Here is a 20,244-nt window from a genome sequence, read left to right as displayed (position 1 = left end):
ATGGTGTCATGTGGACGAGCGGTTTGGTTTTCTGATGTCAACGTTGTGAACGTTGAGTGCCCCATGTTAGCATTGGGGTTATGGTACGGACAGGCATAAACTACAGACAATGAACAAAATTGCATTTTATAGATGGCAAAGGTACCGTGACGAGATCCCAAGGCCCATTGCTGAGCCATTCATCCGTCAGCCATCACCTCATGTTTCAGCATGACAATGCACGGCAACATGCCACAAGGATCTGTATGTAGGAGAGTTAAAACGGCTATTCCATCAAACTTCAAATGATTAGAATAGTACATAACGCAGAAAAGAACATCCAGGTTAAGGGTCAGAGGCCCAAGCCCGCGAACAGGAATGTTCCAAATTCAGACTGAAGGAGGAGTCAGGAACTTTACTTTTGGTTTCTATTTCATTTGTTGAACTACTAGTACTACCTGTTAATGTTAAGGAAGTTGCTACAGTAGTACTGCCTGATGTTAAGGAAGTAGCTACAGTAGTACTGCTTGTTAATGTTAAGGAAGTAGCTACAGTAGTACGGTCTGTTAATGTTAAGGAAGTAGCTTCAGTAGTACTGCCTGTTAATGTTAAGGAAGTAGCTACAGTAGTACTGCTTGTTAATTAAGGAAGTAGCTTCAGTAGTACTGCCTGATGTTAAGGAAGTAGCTACAGTAGTACTGCCTGTTAATGTTAAGGAAGTAGCTACAGTAGTACTGCTTGTTAATGTTAAGAAAGTAGCTACAGTAGTACGATCTGTTAATGTTAAGGAAGTAGTTACAGTAGTACTGCTTGTTAATGTTAAGGAAGTAGCTACAGTAGTACTGCTTGTTAATTAAGGAAGTAGCTTCAGTAGTACTGCCTGATGTTAAGGAAGTAGCTACAGTAGTACTGCCTGTTAATGTTAAGGAAGTAGCTACAGTAGTACTGCTTGTTAATGTTAAGGAAGTAGCTTCAGTAGCTGGATGATATTTAAAAAAAAATCTCTTAAGGATTGGAACCTTTTTGAATTTTTTGCCGAAAATGACCCAAATCTAACTACGTATAGCTCAGGACCTGAAGCAAGGATATACATATTCTTGATACCATTTGAAAGGAAACACTTTGAAGTTTGTGGAAATGTTAAATGAACGTAGGAGAATATAACAAATTAGATCTGGTAAAAGATAATACACCGAATTTTTTGTACCATCATCTTTGAAATGCAAGAGAAAGGCCATAATATATTATTCCAGCCCAGGCACAATTTAGATTTTGGACACTAGATGGCAGCAGTGTACGTGCAAAGTTTTAGACTGATCCAATGAACCATTGCATTTATGTTCAAAATGTATCAAGACTGCCCAAATGTGCCTAATTGGTTTATTAATTACTTTTCAAGTTCATAACTGTGCACTCTCCTTAAACAATAGCATGGTATTCTTTCACTGTAATAGCTACTGTAAATTGGACAGTGAAGTTAGATTAACAAGAATTTCAGCTTTCTGCCAATATCAGATATGTCTATGTCCTGGCAAATGGTTTGTTACTTAAAACCTCATGCTAATCGCATTAGCCTACGTTAGCTCACCGTCCCGAGGGGGACCCACCAATCCTGTAGAGGTTGATATTAACATCTTCTATTTTTATGTCATGAAATTGATTTTATTTCATCTGGGTGCTTACGTCACTTACTAACACCCTGGCACTACCCGTAGTTCCCGTTCTCCTCAGTCTGAGAAAGGTATGTGTCGCAGATTACTCCTTGTGTAGAAGTCTACAAATTTAAATAAATGAAGCATCCCAATGTTAATGCTATGGGTATTGTTATATGGGAGTGTGAGACTATTGAAACTATGGAACTTTCAGAAATATATCGTTATTGATATAGTTTTACAGAGTGCTGAAAAGTATTGCAGTTGCTAGCTAGCATGTCTTTCTGTGATGCAGATGGCTTGCTGAGTTGCCGACGTATGTTAGCATTGCATTATGGGAGATGTAGAGAAAGAACAACTCGTCATATGGTGCCTTGGAGACTGATGTATTCCTGTTTTGTCTTTTCATAATACCATTGCAGATCTATGTAAAAGCCCAAAATAGACAGCTCTGGTGTCGCTCTTCATTTCTTGGTTTTTCTTCTGTGATACATAAAAAGACCGCTACATATACACACAATTCCTGGAAACGGAAAATGTCTCAGTTCTTCCATGGCCTGCATTCTCACCAGACACGTCACCCATTGAGCATGTTTGGGATGTTCGACTTATACGACAGCATCTTCCAGTTCCCAGTCATGTGAAATCCATAGATTAGGGCCAAAGGAATTTAATTCAATTGACTGATTTTCCTTATATGAACTGTAACTCAGTAAAATCTTAGAAATAGTTGCATGTTGCGTTAATATTTCTCCCCCCAGTATAAATACAAAATGCAAGCAGAAATAAACATTCATCAGTTATACGGTCCTCAATCAGCTTTCTGAATGACCCCTTAGCAGCATCAAAACATCACATTTAACAATATTTTGAAGACTGTTCCACAAATAAGGTGCAAGAAGACTAAAAGCTGATGTACCGAACTCAGTAGAGACCAAAGGAGTTTCCAGAGTTAACCATCCCTGAGACCGGATGTGGTAAACAGGTTAAGTACGGTGAGACTTTTTGTAAAAGGGCTTTATAAATGAAAACATAGCAATTTATTTACCTACGTAACAGAGGGCCAACCAACTTTCTGGTAGAGAATGCCGTGATGACATCACAGAGGGCCAACCAACTTGCTGGTAGAGAATGCAGCGATGACATCACAGAGGGCCAACCAACTTGCTGGTAGAGAATGCAGTGATGACATCACAGAGGGCCAACCAACTTGCTGGTAGAGAATGCAGTGATGACATCACAGAGGGCCAACCAACTTGCTGGTAGAAAATGCAGTGATGAGTACTAAAACTCCCGTAATAAAGAGCATGATAAACTGCATCTAACTGCATTGTTACATTACAGCCTTGTTCTAAAATGGATAAATAAAACAATTCCTAGCAATTTAGACACAATAATACACAATGATAAAGCGAAAACAGGATTTTAGAAACCTTTGCAAATACCTTATTTACATAAGTATTCAGACCCTTTCCTATGGGACGTGAAATTGAGCTCAGGTGCCTCCTGTTTCCATTGATCATCCTTGAGATGTTTCTACAACTTGATTGATTGGACATGAGTTGGAAAGGCACACACACCTGTCTATATACAGTGCATTTGGAAAGTATTCAGACAACGTGAAATTGAGCTCAGGTGCCTCCTGTTTCCATTGATCATCCTTGAGATGTTTCTACAACTTGATTGATTGGACATGAGTTGGAAAGGCACACACACCTGTCTATATACAGTGCATTTGGAAAGTATTCAGACAACGTGAAATTGAGCTCAGGTGCCTCCTGTTTCCATTGATCATCCTTGAGATGTTTCTACAACTTGATTGATTGGACATGAGTTGGAAAGGCACACACACCTGTCTATATACAGTGCATTTGGAAAGTATTCAGACAACTTCTTAAACATTTTGTTACATTACAGCCTTATTCTAAAATGGATTAAATTGTCGTCGTCCCCTCATCAATCTACACACAATACTCTAATCCATAATGACAAAACAAGAATAGTTTAGACATTTTTGCTAATTTATTACAAATAAAAAACTGAAATATCACATTTACATAAGTATTCAGACCCTTAACTCAGTACTTTGTTGAAGCACTTTTGGCAGCGATTACAGCCTCAAATCTTCTTGGGTATGACGCTACACACTTGACACACCTGTATTTACAGAGTTTCTCCCATTCTTCTCAGCAGATCCTCTCTCAACCTGTCAGGTTGGATGGGGAGCATCGCTGTACAGCTATTTTCAGGTCTCTCCAGAGATGTTCGATCGGGTTCATGTCCGGACTTTTGGCTGGGCCACTCCAGGACATTCAGAGACTTGTCCCGAAGCCACTCCTGCGTTCTCTTGGCTGTGTGCTTAGGGTTGTTGTTTTGTTGGAAGGTGAACCTTCACCCCAGTTTGAGGTCCTGAGTGCAGGTTTTCATCAAGGATCTCTCTATATGTTGCGCCATTCATCTTCCCTCGATCCTGAATAGTCTCCCAGTCCCTCCCGCTGAAAAACATACCCACAGCATCATGCTGCCACCACCATGCTTCACCATATGGATGGTATTGGCCAGTTGATGAGCGGTGCCTGGTTTCCTTTCATCAGACTAGAGAATCTAGTTTCTCATGGTCAGAGTCCTTTAGGTGCCTTTTGGCAAACTCCAAGCGGGCTTCCGTCTGGCCATTCTACCATAAAAGGTCTGAATGCTGCAGAGATGGTTGTCCTTCTGGAAGGTTCTCCCATCTCCACAGAGGAACTCTGGAGCTCTGTCAGAGTTAGGGCTGTGGTGGTCATGACATTTTGTCAGCCGGTGATTGTCAAGCAAATAACTGCCGGTCAGACGGTAATTGATCGTTAATTAACATAAACACATTTCGCATCTCCTGGCTTCCACACACAGCCTACAAGCCACTGATGTAGACCTTTGGAACATCTACATTTTAAAAAGTCGAATACATCCATTTAACGTAGTAGTCTACATCACAATAAATCCGTTATTTATTTTAGACAGGTCTAAAGAAACATGATATGAATAAAATGTAGTCAGAAGAACAGAATAGCATACTCTGTAAAAGTTGTGTTAGGTCCTGATATGGCTGTGGGCTACACTAGTTCATTTAGCAGACAAGATTTGCTTAGAATTCCTTGGCATTCTTTTTTAAAAATTATTTTATAGTATGACGAATACAATTGAACACAGCTTAGTAAAATAGCAAGGATATTTTCTACAAACAATTTAAAAGGAAGTGCGGCTATTCTGTGTTGAGCGGTTAACACAGGATCCTGTCCTCCTATATGCTTCATGTAGAGTTACTTATGCAACTTTAGTTGCGATACAAACGTTGGGATATATGTTCAGATTTTTTAATACATTCTAAGCCTGCATGATGGGTCTCTAATGACAATTTGAAAAATAGTCGCAAGCTACACACACTCAAAATTTTGACAAGCACTTGATAATATTCTCATCAGGCCTCGAATTTCCCGGGCGACGTCCCCCCCTTTCTGTGGACGTAAATGCATCACGGTGCCCTTGGGCTGAATATAACAATTATAAATTCCCTTCTCCCAGCTGCCGTGCGCCGAAGCACTTCTCTCACATGGCTCTCTCAGATATCTCAATTCTTATTAGCCAACGCCCGTCACGTGATCTGGTCCTTATCACGAGAATTCCAGCTGAGAACTGGGCTACAAGTGAAGACAGATACATCGGGGGACGGAACTGCGCAAGCGCCTCTTTTTCGAATTCCGAGGCGCATATTGAAGAAGTTAGAACGGTCCACATTTAGCCTACTTTACGTCAACCAACAAGATGAGGAGGCCTAACAAACAGCAAAAGCACATGCCTATGTCAATCTACTATCCCCCATAGTACAAGGCCTGTGGGCTTCATGAGGTGTGCCTATGTCAATCTACTATCCCCCATAGTACAAGGCCTGTGGGCTTCATGAGGTGTGCCTATGTCAATCTACTATCCCCCATAGTACAAGGCCTGTGGGCTTCATGAGGTGTGCCTATGTCAATCTACTATCCCCCATAGTACAAGGCCTGTGGGCTTCATGAGGTGTGCCTATGTCAATCTACTATCCCCCATAGTACAAGGCCTGTGGGCTTCATGTGGTGTGCGACTATGATTTGAAAAAGTCACACAAACAAAAAGGCATTTCTGTTTCTTGCCTTGCTGCACGAGCTGGGCATCATCCACAAGTGGAAACACATCATCCACGAGTGGAAACACATCATCCACAAGTGATAATACATCATCCACAAGTGGTAACACATCAGCCACAAGTGGAAACACATCATCCACAAGTAACAACACATCATCCACAAGCTAACATTGTCACCTATCAGACTATTCTTGATTTTAAAGTTGTCTTTACATTTATAAATGTAATGTGTGAAATTAGTTTAGTTTTGATTTAGAATGGACCATTATCATGAAGTGTTTGATTAGATGTTGGATTACATTTGCATTGATCCCAGAGTGATTAGAGGGACAACAGAGTGCTGAGTACCAGGCAGTTAATAACCTGTTGCGACTCTACGGGCAGTATTTAAATTTTGGGGGAAAAAAACGTTCCTGTTTTAAACGGGATATTTTGTCAGGGCAAGATGCTAGAATATGCATATAATTGACATATTTGGAAAGAAAACACTCTAACGTTTCCAAAACTGTAAAGATATTGTCTGTGAGTATAACAGAACTGATGTTGCAGGCGAAAGCCTGAGAAAAATCCAATCCGGAAGTGCCCCATATTTTGAAAGCGCTGCGTGCCAATGAGTCCCCATTGAGCTGTGAATGTGCTATGAACCAGCTTACGCTTTCTACGTATTCCCCAAGGTGTCTACAGCACTGTGACGTAGTTTTACACATATATGTTGAAGAATACCCGTAGAGAGCTACTTTGCGCAAGTGGTCACATGATGCTCCCGGAGAAAATCTTGCGTAAAGTACAGAGGTAGCCATTATTCCAATCTCTTCTACTGAGAAACCAATTATCCCGGTGGATATATTATCGAATAGATATTTGAAAAACACCTTGAGGATTGATTCTAAACAACGTTTCCCATGTTTCTGTCGATATTATGGAGCTAATTTGGAATATTTTTCGGCGTTGTCGTGTCTGCAATTTCCAGTCGATTTCTCAGCCAAACGTGAAGAACAAACGGAGCTATTTCGCCTACAAAAATAATATTTTGGGGAAAAATGAACTTTGGCTGTCTACCTTGGAGTCACGTGAGTGAAAAGATCTGAAGTTCATCAAAGGTAAACGATTTAATTTGATACCTTTTCTGATTTTCGTGACAAGGTTGCCTGCTGCTAGCAAGGCATAATGCTATGTTAGGCTATCGATAAACGTACACAAATGCTTGTCTAGCTTTGGCTGTAAAGCATATTTTGAAAATCTGAGATGACAGGGTGATTAACAAAAGGCTAAGCTGTGTTCCAATATATTTCACTTGTGATTTTCATGAATATGAATATTTTCTAGGAAGATTTATGTCCATTGCGTTATGCTAATTAGTGTCAGATGATGACAACGGTCCCGTTCACGGGATGGGGTGTCACTAGAGGTTTTTAAGCAAGTTTGGTAGGCTACTAATGACCATCAGCTGCATCAGAGCTCGGAGAAGCCTAATTGGTCACGTGGAATTTGACTGCCATCATGAACCCCAGTGTGGCAGTAATACGGTTACCGTAACGTTCTTGTCACCTCCCAGACCAAGGCCCTTCTCCCCGATTGCTCAGTTTTGCCGGGCGGCCAGCTCTAGGAAGAGTCTTGGTGGTTCCAAACTTCTTCCATTTAAGAATGATGGAGGCCACTGTGTTCTTGGGGACCTTCAATGCTGCAGAAATTTTCTGGTACCCTTCCCCAGATCTGTGCCTCGACACAATCCTGTCACGGAGCTCTACGGACAATTCCTTCGACCTCATGGTTTGGTTTTTGCTCTGACATGCACTGTCTACTACACCACTTTTGTCTTCCTCTCCCTCAACTTCTCTCTTTTCCTCCACATTGATGTCCCTCTCACCCTCCTCCTCTTGGACAATTACATTGAAAGAACAGGCAGGCTTTCCTCCAATGGGTATTCTCTCATGATTTTTAAGACTTCTTAGCTGAGTGAATCCCTCCCCACACTGAGTGCAGTGGTAAGGCTTCTCTCCACTGTGTGATCTCTGATGATTCTTTAGGCCTCCTGCGAACACGAAAATTCTTTCCACACAGAGAGCAGTGGTACGGCTTCTCCCCTGTATGTATTCTCTCATGTTCCTTAAGGCTTCCAGAATGATTGAAGCTCTTCCCACATTGGGTGCAGTGGTAAGGCTTCTCTCCACTATGTACTCTCTCATGTCTCTTAAGGTTTACTTTCTCACTGAAACTCTTCCCACATGCTGAGCAGTCAAAAGGTTTTTCTCCAGTGTGTACTCTTTGATGATTCTTTAGGTTAGTTGAGGAACTGAAACTCTTCTCACATTGAGGACAGGGGTAACTCCCACAACCAGGTGGTAGTATTGATTCTGTGGAAGTGGGCTCGTTGACTGAGTCTGGGTTGGGGATCTCTCCTGTAAGAATATGAACAGATATAGGTTATGAAACAGACAGAGGAACAAAGGCTTTAAGGTTAACAATGTAGGATTCAACAGTCATCAGGAATAACAGAGTACTGAAAGAAATACTTTGCAAGGGGCTTGTTGCATCGCACATAGATAATGCCATTGTCAAATTACAATGTCAAATTAGAATGCTTTTTTTTTATTTCACCTTTATTTAACCAGGTAGGCAAGTTGAGAACAAGTTCTAATTTACAACTGCGAGCTGGCCAAGATAAAGCAAAGCAGTGCGACAGAAAAACACGGAGTTACACATGGAATAAAACAAGGCTTTCGACTCTGTCAATCACAACATTCTTATTGGCAGACTCGACAGCCTTGGTTTCTCAAATGATTGCCTCGCCTGGTTTACCAACTACTTCTCTGATAGAGTTTAGTGTGTCAAATCGGAGGGCCTGTTGTCCGGACCTCTGACAGTCTCTATGGGTGTGCCACAGGGTTCAATTCTCGGGCCGACTCTCTTTTCTGTATACATCAATGATGTTGCTCTTGCTGCTGGTCCGGACAGCAGACCCTCCGATTTGACACACTGAACTCTATCAGAGAAGTAGTTGGTGAACCAGGCGAGGCAATCATTTGAGAAACCAAGGCTGTCGAGTGATTGACAGAGTCGAAAGCCTTGGCCAGATCGATGAATACGGCTGCACAGTAATGTTTCTTATCGATGGCGGTTTAGGACCTTGAGCGTGGCTGAGGTGCACCCATGACCAGCTCTGAAACCAGATTGCATAGCAGAGAAGGTATGGGGAGATTCGAAATGGTCGGTAATCTGTTTGTTGACTTGGCTTTCGAAGACCTTAGAAAGGCATGGTAGGATAGATATAGGTCTGTAGCAGTTTGGGTCAAGAGTGTCCCCCCCTTTGAAGAGGATGACCGCAGCTGCTTTCCAATCTTTGGGAATGTCAGACGACACGAAAGAGAGGTTGAACAGGCTAGTAATAGGGGTGGCAACAATTTCGGCAGATAATTTTAGAAAGAAAGGGTCCAGATTGTCTAGCCCGGCTGATTTGTAGGGGTCCAGATTTTGCAGCTCTTTCAGAACATCAGCTGAACGGATTTGGGAGAAGGAGAAATGGGGAAGGCTTGGGCGAGTTGCTGTTGGGGGTGCAGTGCTGTTGACCGGGGTAGGAGTAGCCAGGTGGAAAGCATGGCCAGCCGTAGAAAAATGCTTATTGAAATTCTCAATTATGGTGGATTTATCAGTGGTGACAGTGTTTCCTATCTTCAGTGCAGTGGGCAGCTGGGAGGAGGTGTTCTTATTCTCCATGGACTTTACAGTGTCCCAGAACTTTTTTGAGTTAGTGTTGCAGGAAGCAAATTTCTGCTTGAAGAAGCTAGCCTTGGCTTTTCTAACTGCCTGTGTATAATGGTTTCTAGCTTCCCTGAACAGCTGCCTATCACGGGGGCTGTTCGATGCTAATGCAGAACGCCATAGGATGTTTTTGTGTTGGTTAAGGGCAGTCAGGTCTGGGGAGAACCAAGGGCTATATCTGTTCCTGGTTCTAAATTTCTTGAATGGGGCATGTTTATTTAAGATGGTTAGGAAGGCATTTAAAAAAAATATCCAGGCATCCTCTACTGACGGGATGAGATCAATATCCTTCTAGGATACCCCAGCCAGGTCGATTAGAAAGGCCTGCTCGCTGAAGTGTTTCATGGAGCGTTTTACAGTGATGAGTGGAGGTCGTTTGACCGCTGACCCATTACGGATGCAGGCAATGAGGCAGTGATCGCTGAGATCTTGGTTGAAGACAGCAGAGGTGTATTTAGAGGGCAAGTTGGTTAGGATGATATCGATGAGGGTGCCTGTGTTTAAGGCTTTGGGGAGGTACCTGGTAGGTTCATCGATAATTTGTGTGAGATTGAGGGCATCAAGTTTAGATTGTAGGATGGCTGGGGTGTTAAGCATGTTCCAGTTTAGGTCGCCTAGCAGCACGAGCTCTGAAGATAGATGGGGGGCAATCAGTTCACATATGGTGTCCAGAGCACAGCTGGGGGCAGAGGGTGGTCTATAGCAGGCGGCAACGGTGAGAGACTTGTTTTTAGAGAGGTGGATTTTTAAAAGTAGAAGTTCAAATTGTTTGGGAACAGACCTGGATAGTAGGACAGAACTCTGCAGGCTATCTTTGCAGTAGATTGCAACACCGCCCCCTTTGGCAGTTCTATCTTGTCTGAAAATGTTGTAGTTTGGAATTAAAATGTCAGAATTTTTGGTGGTCTTCCTAAGCCAGGATTCAGACACAGCTAGGACATCCGGGTTGGCAGAGTGTGCTAAAGCAGTGAATAGAACAAACTTAGGGAGGAGGCTTCTAATGTTAACATGCATGAAACCAAGGCTATTACGGTTACAGAAGTCGTCAAAAGAGAGAGCGCCTGGGGAATAGGAGTGGAGCTAGGCACTGCAGGGCCTGGATTCACCTCTACATCGCCAGAGGAACATAGGAGGAGTAGAATAAGGGTGCGGCTAAAAGCAATAAGAATTGGTCGTCTAGAACGTCTGGAACAGAGAGTAAAATTAGGTTTATGGGGGCAATAAAATAGCATCAGGGTATAATGTACAGACAAAGAAAGGTATGGTAGGATGTGAATACAGTGGAGGTAAACCTAGGTATTGAGTGATGAAGAGAGAGATATTGTCTCTAGAAACATCATTGAAACCAGGAGATGTCATTGCATGTGTGGGTGGTGGAACTAATAGGTTGGATAAGGTATAGTGAGCTGGACTAGAGGCTCTACAGTGAAATAAGCCAATAAACACTAACCAGAACAGCAATGGACAAGGCATATTGACATTAAGGAGAGGCATGCTTAGTCGAGTGATCAAAAGGGTCCAGTGAGTGGAGAGGTTGGTTGGGGGTCACGGCGATTTAGACAGCTAGCCAGGCCATCGGAAGCAAGCTAGCATAGGATGGAGGTCTGTTATTAGCCACCTCTTGCGTTCCGTCAGTAGATTAGTGGGGTTCCGTGTGGTAGAGGGGATTAATCCAAGTCACACAACAACAACAAAAATAAAAACAATAGATATAGTTAGAGGCCCAAGAAGAAAACATAATAATAATAAAAATAAATAAATAAATAGTTCGATTGTCTATTCAGATAGCAGCCGATAAGACAGCTAACGGTTAGCAGGCCGCAGATGGGCGTTCAGGTAACGTCGCGACGGAGGAGCCAGCCGGATAACTCCTTCGGGTAGATAACGTCGGCAGTCAGTTGTGAAGGGCTCCGCGTAGGCAGCAAAACGGGTCCGGACAGGTGACTGCAGCCCAGGAGAGATTGACGGAGCTGGCTAGCTCCGGAATAATTTATGTTTGCTCCGGAATAGTCACACGGATAGCAGCTAGCTAGCTGTGAGATCCAGGTATGATTGTCCAGAGAGCAGTTGAAATCCAGGGACATGGAGAGAAAAATTGGTCCGGTATGTTCCGTTCCGAGCCACGCTGCGCCGCGCCGTACAGAACTGGCGATAGATTTTCGAGCTAAAGGATAGCTGATGACCACAAACCGTGGTTAGCTGAATACTAACGAATTGCCAGTAAAGAAGCTAACTAGCTTCAGAACTAGCTACCGATTAGCTTCTGGATTAGCTTCTGGGCTAGCTTCTGGCTAGCTCCTGGCTAGTTTCTTGCTAGCTTCTTGGAATTTCTGGCTAGCTTCTTGGAGGATTACAGATTTGAGGTAAATAATACTTTTTTATAAATATAAATTGGTGAGGCGGGTTGCAGGAGAGTGTTTTGAAGATGAGTTGATGATGGAAAATAAAAAAAAAATTATGTGAAAAAAAGTTGTAAATATATATATATATATATATATATTTACAACTTTTTTTCACATACATTTTTTTTAAATTTTAATCTTCAATTCTAGATTTGATTTTGGAGATGTTGGATATGAGTTTGGAAGGAGAGTTTACAGTCTAGCCAGACATCTATGTATTTGTAGTTGTCCACATATTCTAAGTCAAGACCGTCCAGAGTAGTGATGCTAGTCGGGCGGGCGGGTGCGGGCAGCGAACGGTTGAAAAGCATACATTTTGTTTTACTAGCGTTTAAGAGCAGTTGGAGGCCACGGAAGGAGTGTTGAATGGCATTGAAGCTCATTTGGAGGTTAGTTTACACAGTGTCCAAAGAAGGGCCAGATGTATACAGAATGGTGTCCTTTGCGTAGAGGTGGATCAAGGAATCACCCGCAGCAAGAGCGACATCGTTGATATATACAGAGAAGTACTGTGCAGCCACTGTCTCTTATCGATGGCGGTTATGATATCGTCTAGGATCTTGAGCGTGGCTGAGATGCACCCATGACCAGCTCTGAAACAAATTGTCAAATTACAATGCATTGCACATTGGTCAGTAGCCATTTTTTGGGGGGCACTCGCCTCACCTCTTACACATACAAAAGTCTGAGGGTTATACTACAAAGTAGAAACAATGAGTTAGCCAGCTAATTTACATTTTATTCAACATCCAAAAACATATGTTTACATTTCTTAATGAACCAGAAAATCTATGGTTATTTTGGGTTGTTTACCTCAACCAAAAGAGGATGTTAGCCTGAATTTACCTGAGTCAACAGAGTCCCTGTCATCCTCTCGCTCTTCCTCCTCCCCCTCATTGATTTCTCTCTCCTCCTCCTCCTCTTTGACAATCACATTGAGTTCCACTGTTTGACTGCAGTCCCCCAGCTTCACTGACAGCAACTCTGGACCCCGCTGTGAGCTTCTCTGGACTGGAACACCACAATCAGAACCTGGTTCAGACATGGTAGGCTAGAGGTGGATCTAAAAGAAGAGAAGACCGAAAGAGTTCAGGGTGATTTTCACAAACCTTTTTCGTGGTATAGCTCCAGAAAAGACAAACATGTATCTAAGCTAGCTAACCACACATCCCGTCCAGCAGGAAACCTTTTTCCATAAAAAAAAATATAGGATTGACGGCAACAGCCAGTCAGATTAGGCATTAAGTAACGAAAAACACTGGCTGTTGAGTACAAGCATATTCAGTTCAAATTCATTACTAATATCTGATACACTCAGTGATTGACATTACCACCCCATCCTCAGTAGCCGATTCAAACATCACCCTATAAGCAACACAAGCATTTTCTTACCTCAAAATCGCCTGGCTATTCATGTTGAATAGATTAGGGGCAATTCCAAGGTAACAGAGTGATGCTGACACACAGATGTCACTTTAAAAATGTATGAAAAACCAATGAATGCAAAGTTAAACAATCCATACAACTCCATGGAGCACAAACACTGTTTCCACTGAACATTCTACAACGTTAAAACAAACCATACAACTCTATGCACAAGGCCTACTTCTAACCATTTCCACACAGAACGACACAAACCGTCATTCTGTTAACAAACTTTGTATCTGCATCGTTCTTCAAGTCAATGTGTTTTTGTATCATTTTCAGTCTTAATTGTTAAAAGTAGTTTAGAATTGTTTGGTTTAATTATGTGTTGGATGTGGCAGTGCTTGCAAACTATCACAGATTACAAAGCGAAACCCAGCCACGATCTGCCCAGTGACACAGACATACCAGAAGAGCTAAATGCCTTCTATGCTCAACTCAGTGTTGCTTGCCTCGAAGTGAGCATAGAAGGCATTTAGCTCTTCTGGTACGTCTGTGTCACTGGGCAGCTCATGGCTGGGTTTCCAACGAGCGACAGACCCGGTGTAGTAGGATTCAAACTTGATCCTGTATTAACGCTTTGCCTGTTTTATGGTTCGTCGGAGGGCATAGCGGGGTTTCTTATAAGTGTACAGATTAGTGTCCCGCTCCTTGAAAGCGGAAGCTCTAGCCTTTAGCTCAGTGCAGATGTTGCCTGTAATCCATGGCTTCTGGTTGGGATATGTACGTACAGTCACTGTGGGGACAAAATCGTCTATGCACTTATTAATGAAGCCGGTGACTGATGTGGTGTACTCCTCAATGCCATCAGATGATTCCCGGGAACATATTCCAGTCTGTGTTAGCAAAACAGTCGTGTAGCTTATCATCCGCTTTGTCGGACCACTTCTGTATTGAGCGAGTCACTGGTACTTCCTGTTTGAGTTTTTGCTTGTAAGCAGGAATCGGGAGGATGATTTGCCAAACAGAGAGCGAGGCAGAGCTTCGTGTGTCTCTGTGTGTGTAGTAAAAGGTGATTTAGAGTTTTGCACAGGTGCATGCTGGTAGAAATGAGGTAAAACTGACCACTAGGTGTGCAGTCTCTGGATGAGCATTTTCTTGTTTGCTTATGGCCCTATACAGCTCCCCACCAAGCAGGGAGTTTTGTATGGAGGTCAATGAGAGTGAGTCGAATTTGGTCAACAACAAAAGCAATGACTTAATTGCTACACTAGATGAATTTGATCAAATAAAAAAGTTTCGTAATACTTAAGTCATTATGACTGTACTGATATAAAACTAGGACACGTGACATTCGGGACACGCTACTTTTAGGAGAAAAAAAACACTTGAGATGGCTATGCATATTCATAGCATGAGGCTAGTAGCATAGCATATCTCTCCATTGAATACAGGCAGTTGATGTCAACAACCCTCATCAAATATTAAAAAACGGATTACAATAATGAGATGTATCGACCAATTCAAAGAAAGGATAGGGGGGAGATAAATGAGATGAGGCCACCAGATCAGAGAGTTAGACAGACGCTTTGTGGACAACCACTCCCATTATTAGGGCGGAGAGACATGCATCCTCTTCAGTTTATCCATAATGTTTGGTAAACATGACGGGACTCTTATTCTGAAGGATTCCATAATGTTTGGTATACATGACGGGACTCTTATTCTGAAGGATTCCATAATGTTTGGTATACATGACGGGACTCTTATTCTGAAGGATTCCATAATGTTTGGTATACATGACGGGACTCTTATTCTGAAGGATTCCATAATGTTTGGTAAACATGACGGGACTCTTATTCTGAAGGATTCCAAAAGATCCAATGACAACAACCGGTCCAAGAAGCGAGTAAGACGGAAAAGGCGACTGTGCTTGAATCTGAAAGTTGCGACAAGTGAAGTGTGTGATAACGAATGGAAACTAGTGAAATCAAAGAATGGAAACAAAAACGGGCCAAAGTTGTAGTAGAAGACAAAGGACCGGTCCAATAACGCATTTCTTATCGGACTGCATTGTTTTGGACAAGGAGGTTCATTTGGGAAATCCATTTGTAATACCGAGGACTGTGAAGAAAGCAGTGGGAAAGGTGAACCTACGTCAGAAGTGACCTGTACTGATCTTCTGACGAGTCCCAGGATTGGTCAATGCACGTCACCTGACCTGTGGTGAATGGAAGGAAGGAGAAAAGCGTCAGAAGTGACCTGTATTGATCTTCGGAGTCTGCCAAAGGAGTTATAGCTGACGAGTCCCAGGATTGGTCAGTGCACGTCACCTGACCTGTGGTGAATGGAAGGAAGGAGAAAAGCCTGTCGATATTATTGTTGTTTGAGGAGACTCTACCTGAACAAGTGAAGCTTGGATTTGTGAGATATGCGGTAAGAGCATTTATGTCCAAACCATTACAGTCGGGGGGAATTGTAAAGGATATGATCAAATGTTTGCAGATGGGAGAAGTATGATATTGAAGAATCTGTGGATGGAAAATGTTGCAACTGTGGTGGGGTTCATACTTCCTTGAGTGCCCTGTTAGCGAGGTTGAGGTGTCAAGGATCAGGGCTGTGCAGCAGATCTCCTATGTGGAGGCAGTGAAGAGAGTCGAAGGGGGAAGAGGCAACAGTGTTGAAGATATGGCAGGGGGAGGCATTGCAACCAGTTGCTAGTGTTTTAAGGTAAATCAAATTATCTGGATACACTCATTGTAAAGAAGGTGGATTGTGTGGCATTTATAGCCACAGGGATTAATTGTACAGCACAAGTGTCTTACAAGTCCAAGAAGCTAGATATCATTATATCTGCAGCAGATGCGTTTTTGGGTCTCTTAAGACTTCACGGCAGAAGCACTGAAAGGACTATTGTCGCTAGGAAATGTCCCGTCCTCACAGGAGCATCATTCTTCAAGTCAATGAACCTGTTCAGAAGTTTAGGGACATTTTTTTCCTTCTTTATTTTTATTTATTTTTATTTTTATTTTTATTTACAGGAAAGTAGGTTGATTTTGTTCGGCAAATTTATTTTTTGATAGTTTGTAAAAAAATATATACTAATAATATAATAATACCCGGATCCTTATTATCCACCCCACAGGTGGAGGCGGAATGCACATCCAATTGTTGAGAACGCCATTATACCATAGAAGAAGAAGATCCGTGACCTGGAAATACTTAGTTATTCTTGCCTGCTTCACAGCTGTATCACGGAAAGAACAATGAGACAGATATTTCACTGGATGTATAAATATGAAGCATCTGCTTGGTGGTTCAACAGCAGATTAAGTTTTGTTGACTTTAGTCTTTAACAAAGTTTATTTTTTTCAATGTAGGAGTGCAAAGTTGAATTGAGTTATTGCACACGGCCTCATTTCACAGAGTAGGCATTCCCTAACGGAAATATGCAGATGTATGAACGGGCCAATAGGATCTCGCTAGCTCACGCTCATTCTGCCCACTATAATCTGTTCCCATTGGAAACGACAGGCTGTGGTTTATCTTGGTTTAGTTATAAAAATCTTTGGCCTTATTATTTTGATTGACATTCCTTCTTAATTTGCTTGAAAACGTTATGGAAAAATGGTTACGCCTTGATCACGCCACCACTAGCATTGTGTTTTGGTGCACCAGATGTACATTCATTAATTCAAATCAAATCTTATTGGTCACATACACATGGTTAGCAGATGTTAATGCGAGTGTAGCGAAATGCTTGTGCTTCTAGTTCCGACCATGCAGTAATAATACCTAACAATTTCACAACTACCTTTTACACACACGTGTAAAGGAATGAATAAGAAGATGTACATATACAGAACGACAGGCAAGATGCAGTAGATGGTATAGAGTACAGTATATAAATATGAGATGAGTAATGTAGGGTATGTAAACATTATATAAAGTGGCATTGTTTAAAGTGACTAGTGATACGTTACATCAAGGTGCAGTAGATGGTATAGAGTACAGTATATTCAGTATATCTTGATGATAGCGGGATGAACAGGCAGTGGAACAATGAGTTTGCCTTGCGTTGCAGTGCGTTCGGTGCATACGTTGAATTTATCGAAAGTGCACAAATATCCAGTTGATGCTGCGTACCATTTTGCGCAATGACACTGTAGGTTTGTTCAAGGGATTAACTGTTTGCATAATCGGGAAGCCGGGAAGTTTAGCAACGGTTACTCATAATATTGCGAGTTAACTACCTAGATAGGTTAGTTATACAAATATTTGGTTTGGTTATCTTTGGCTAAACAAAGAGCAGCTGGTTAGCTAATTCCTCGCTAGTCATTTTACTCACGATGAGTCGACAGCTGGCTAACTATTAAATGTCACACTTCAACAGTGACCCTGAAATAAAGTTAGCATGTTAGCTAGCTAGCTGCACAAACGGGTTGTACGAGAGATGTGTTGCTAACTGGCTAACGGCTAACTAGCTGGGGGAACAACAAAACCAGGCCGCGGAAACCAGTGCGGTTTCATCCTGGAATGCGTTGGTTTACAGACCGTGTTACAAGCATCATTAAAACAAACAATAATAATTAGCAATAGGTTACCTGGAACTGATTTCTTGTTTGGCTGAAAATAGTTAGATATGATGAGGTCTCGTAGAGCAGCGGAAACAATGTGTCCACTTTCCGAGTGAGTTTGGTCTGGATTATGAGATGCTGCAGGAAATGTTCGTGAGCGTCGTATCAGCGTAGTCATTGTGCATGTTTTACCGGCCTCCGACGGAAAGAAGTCAGTCAAAACAAACGAAAATAGATTTCTCAACCAAAACAAGACAGCTATCATTACATTATATTTCTATCTGCAGTGTGATGTTATATTATTACAACAGTCAGTGTATAGCATCTGTTATCCTTTATTATCATCATGTTACTATACTGACTTGTCATCGATAAATACAATCTATCAACATAACACACTTTCAACGAAGAAGAGGCATTACAGACAGTAGCCATGAAGTGCCATTTAGTGCTTTGAAAGGCTGGTCATGGATCACAACAGCATCCTTCCGGATACCGTAGACCAGGTATTAAAAATGTGATTCACATTAATAAACAGTCCATTTATATTTTCCAACGGGACTAAACATTTGGGTAAGTTTTTTTTTCTAGCCTGAATAGCCTCGTTTCACTGCAAAAAATTTAAATTAAACCATCTAGTGTTCAGTGAAATAACCAAATTGTCAAATACAAAATGTCAAATAATTAACATCCAATCACATTAACCGCTGCTCTCTCGTGGGAATTCCACTAACGGTTTGTGTGTAGCCAAACGTAGCTGCTGCTCATGTTGGTATCCGTACAGATGGCACAAAAGCCATGACAGGGAGACATAGTGAAGTGGTAACGCGCGTGCAAACAGTTGCTCCCGACCCCACTTGGGTTTACTGCAGCATCCACCGCAGCTTGAAAGACGTGACACCCCAGTGAAAATGGTGAACTTATTAAAGCAAGGCCCCCTGAACTCGTATTTTCTGCACTACGTTAAGGATATGAGCAGCGACCCTGTAACGCTTTTACGACATACAGAAGAAGTGCGCTGGTTATCAACGGGCAAAGTGTTGACACGTTAATTTGAATTGAGAGATGAGCTTAACGTTTTTACTGACCATAATCACTTGTCTGACCTCTTGCATGATGAGTTTCTCACACGACTGGCCTATTTGGGAGATGTTTTTTCTCACCTGAATGATCTGAATCTAGGATTACAGGGTCTCTCCGCAACTATATTCAACGTGCGGGACTAAATCAAGGCTATGATTAAGAAGTTGGAGCTCTTCTCCGTCTGCATTAACAAGGACAACACAGGCCTTTCGATCAATCATTGTATGATTTTTTTGTGTGCAAATGAACAAGCTTACAGACAACGCCAAATGTGATATAGGGAAGCACCGGAGTAAGTTGGGTGCACAATTATGCAGGTACTTTCCCGAAACGGATGACGCAAACTGGATTCATTATCCCATTCATTGCCTGCCTCCAGTCTACTTACGGATATCTGAACAAGAGAGCCTCATCAAAATTGCAACAAGCGGTTCTGTGAAAATTGAATTTAAAATCGAAGGCACTGCCAGATTTCCTGCCTAGGCAAACCGCACTGTTAAGACACTGATGCCCTTTGCAACCACGTACCTATGTGAGAGTGGATTCTCGGCCCTCACGAGCACGAGAACTAAATACAGGCACAGACAGTGTGTGGAAAATGACTTTAAGACTGTGACTCTCTCCAATACAACCCAACATTGCAGAGTTATGTGCATCCTTTCAAGCACACCCTTCTCATTAACCTGTGGTGAGTTACTCACACCCTTCTCATTCATCTGTGGTGAGTTATTTACACCCTTCTCATTAATCTGTGGTGAGTTATTCACACCCTTCTCATTAATCTGTGGTGAGTTATTCACACCCTTCTCATTTACCTGTGGTGAGTTATTCACACCCTTCTCATTAATCTGTGCCGAGTTATTCACACCCTTCTCATTAATCTGTGGTGAGTTATTCACACCCTTCTCATTCATCTGTGGTGAGTTATTCACACCCTTCTCATTAATCTGTGGTGAGTTATTCACACCCTTCTCATTAATCTGTGGTGAGTTATTCACACCCTTCTCATTAACCTGTGGTGAGTTATTCACACCCTTCTCATTAACCTGTGGGGAGTTATTCACACCCTTCTCATTAATCTGTGGTGAGTTATTCACACCCTTCTCATTAATCTGTGGTGAGTTATTCACACCCTTCTCATTAATCTGTGGTGAGTTATTCACACCCTTGTCATTAACCTGTGGTGAGTTATTCACACCCTTCTCATTAACCTGTGGTGAGTTATTCACACCCTTCTCATTAACCTGTGGTGAGTTATTCACACCCTT

General features: G+C 42.1%; 1 protein-coding gene across 1 annotated transcript; it reads right to left on the bottom strand.

Annotated features, from left to right (window-relative positions):
* Nucleotides 1–7,137: 7,137 nt before the first annotated feature.
* Nucleotides 7,138–18,024, bottom strand: LOC109881745 (gastrula zinc finger protein XlCGF7.1-like). Its single transcript, XM_031811665.1, has 3 exons — nucleotides 17,921–18,024; nucleotides 12,798–13,014; nucleotides 7,138–8,189 (listed from the first exon to the last, which is right to left on the bottom strand). Exons 2-3 carry the CDS (start codon nucleotides 12,994–12,996, stop codon nucleotides 7,729–7,731), a joined length of 660 nt encoding a protein of 219 aa, XP_031667525.1. The 5' UTR covers nucleotides 12,997–13,014; nucleotides 17,921–18,024; the 3' UTR covers nucleotides 7,138–7,728.
* Between the last annotated feature and the right edge of the window lie 2,220 nt (nucleotides 18,025–20,244).

Source organism: Oncorhynchus kisutch, unplaced genomic scaffold, assembly GCF_002021735.2.
Source record: "Oncorhynchus kisutch isolate 150728-3 unplaced genomic scaffold, Okis_V2 Okis01b-Okis20b_hom, whole genome shotgun sequence".
NCBI lineage: Eukaryota > Metazoa > Chordata > Actinopteri > Salmoniformes > Salmonidae > Oncorhynchus > Oncorhynchus kisutch.
The sequence above is the reverse complement of the archived record's forward strand: the minus strand, read 5'-3'. Positions and strand labels throughout refer to the sequence as shown.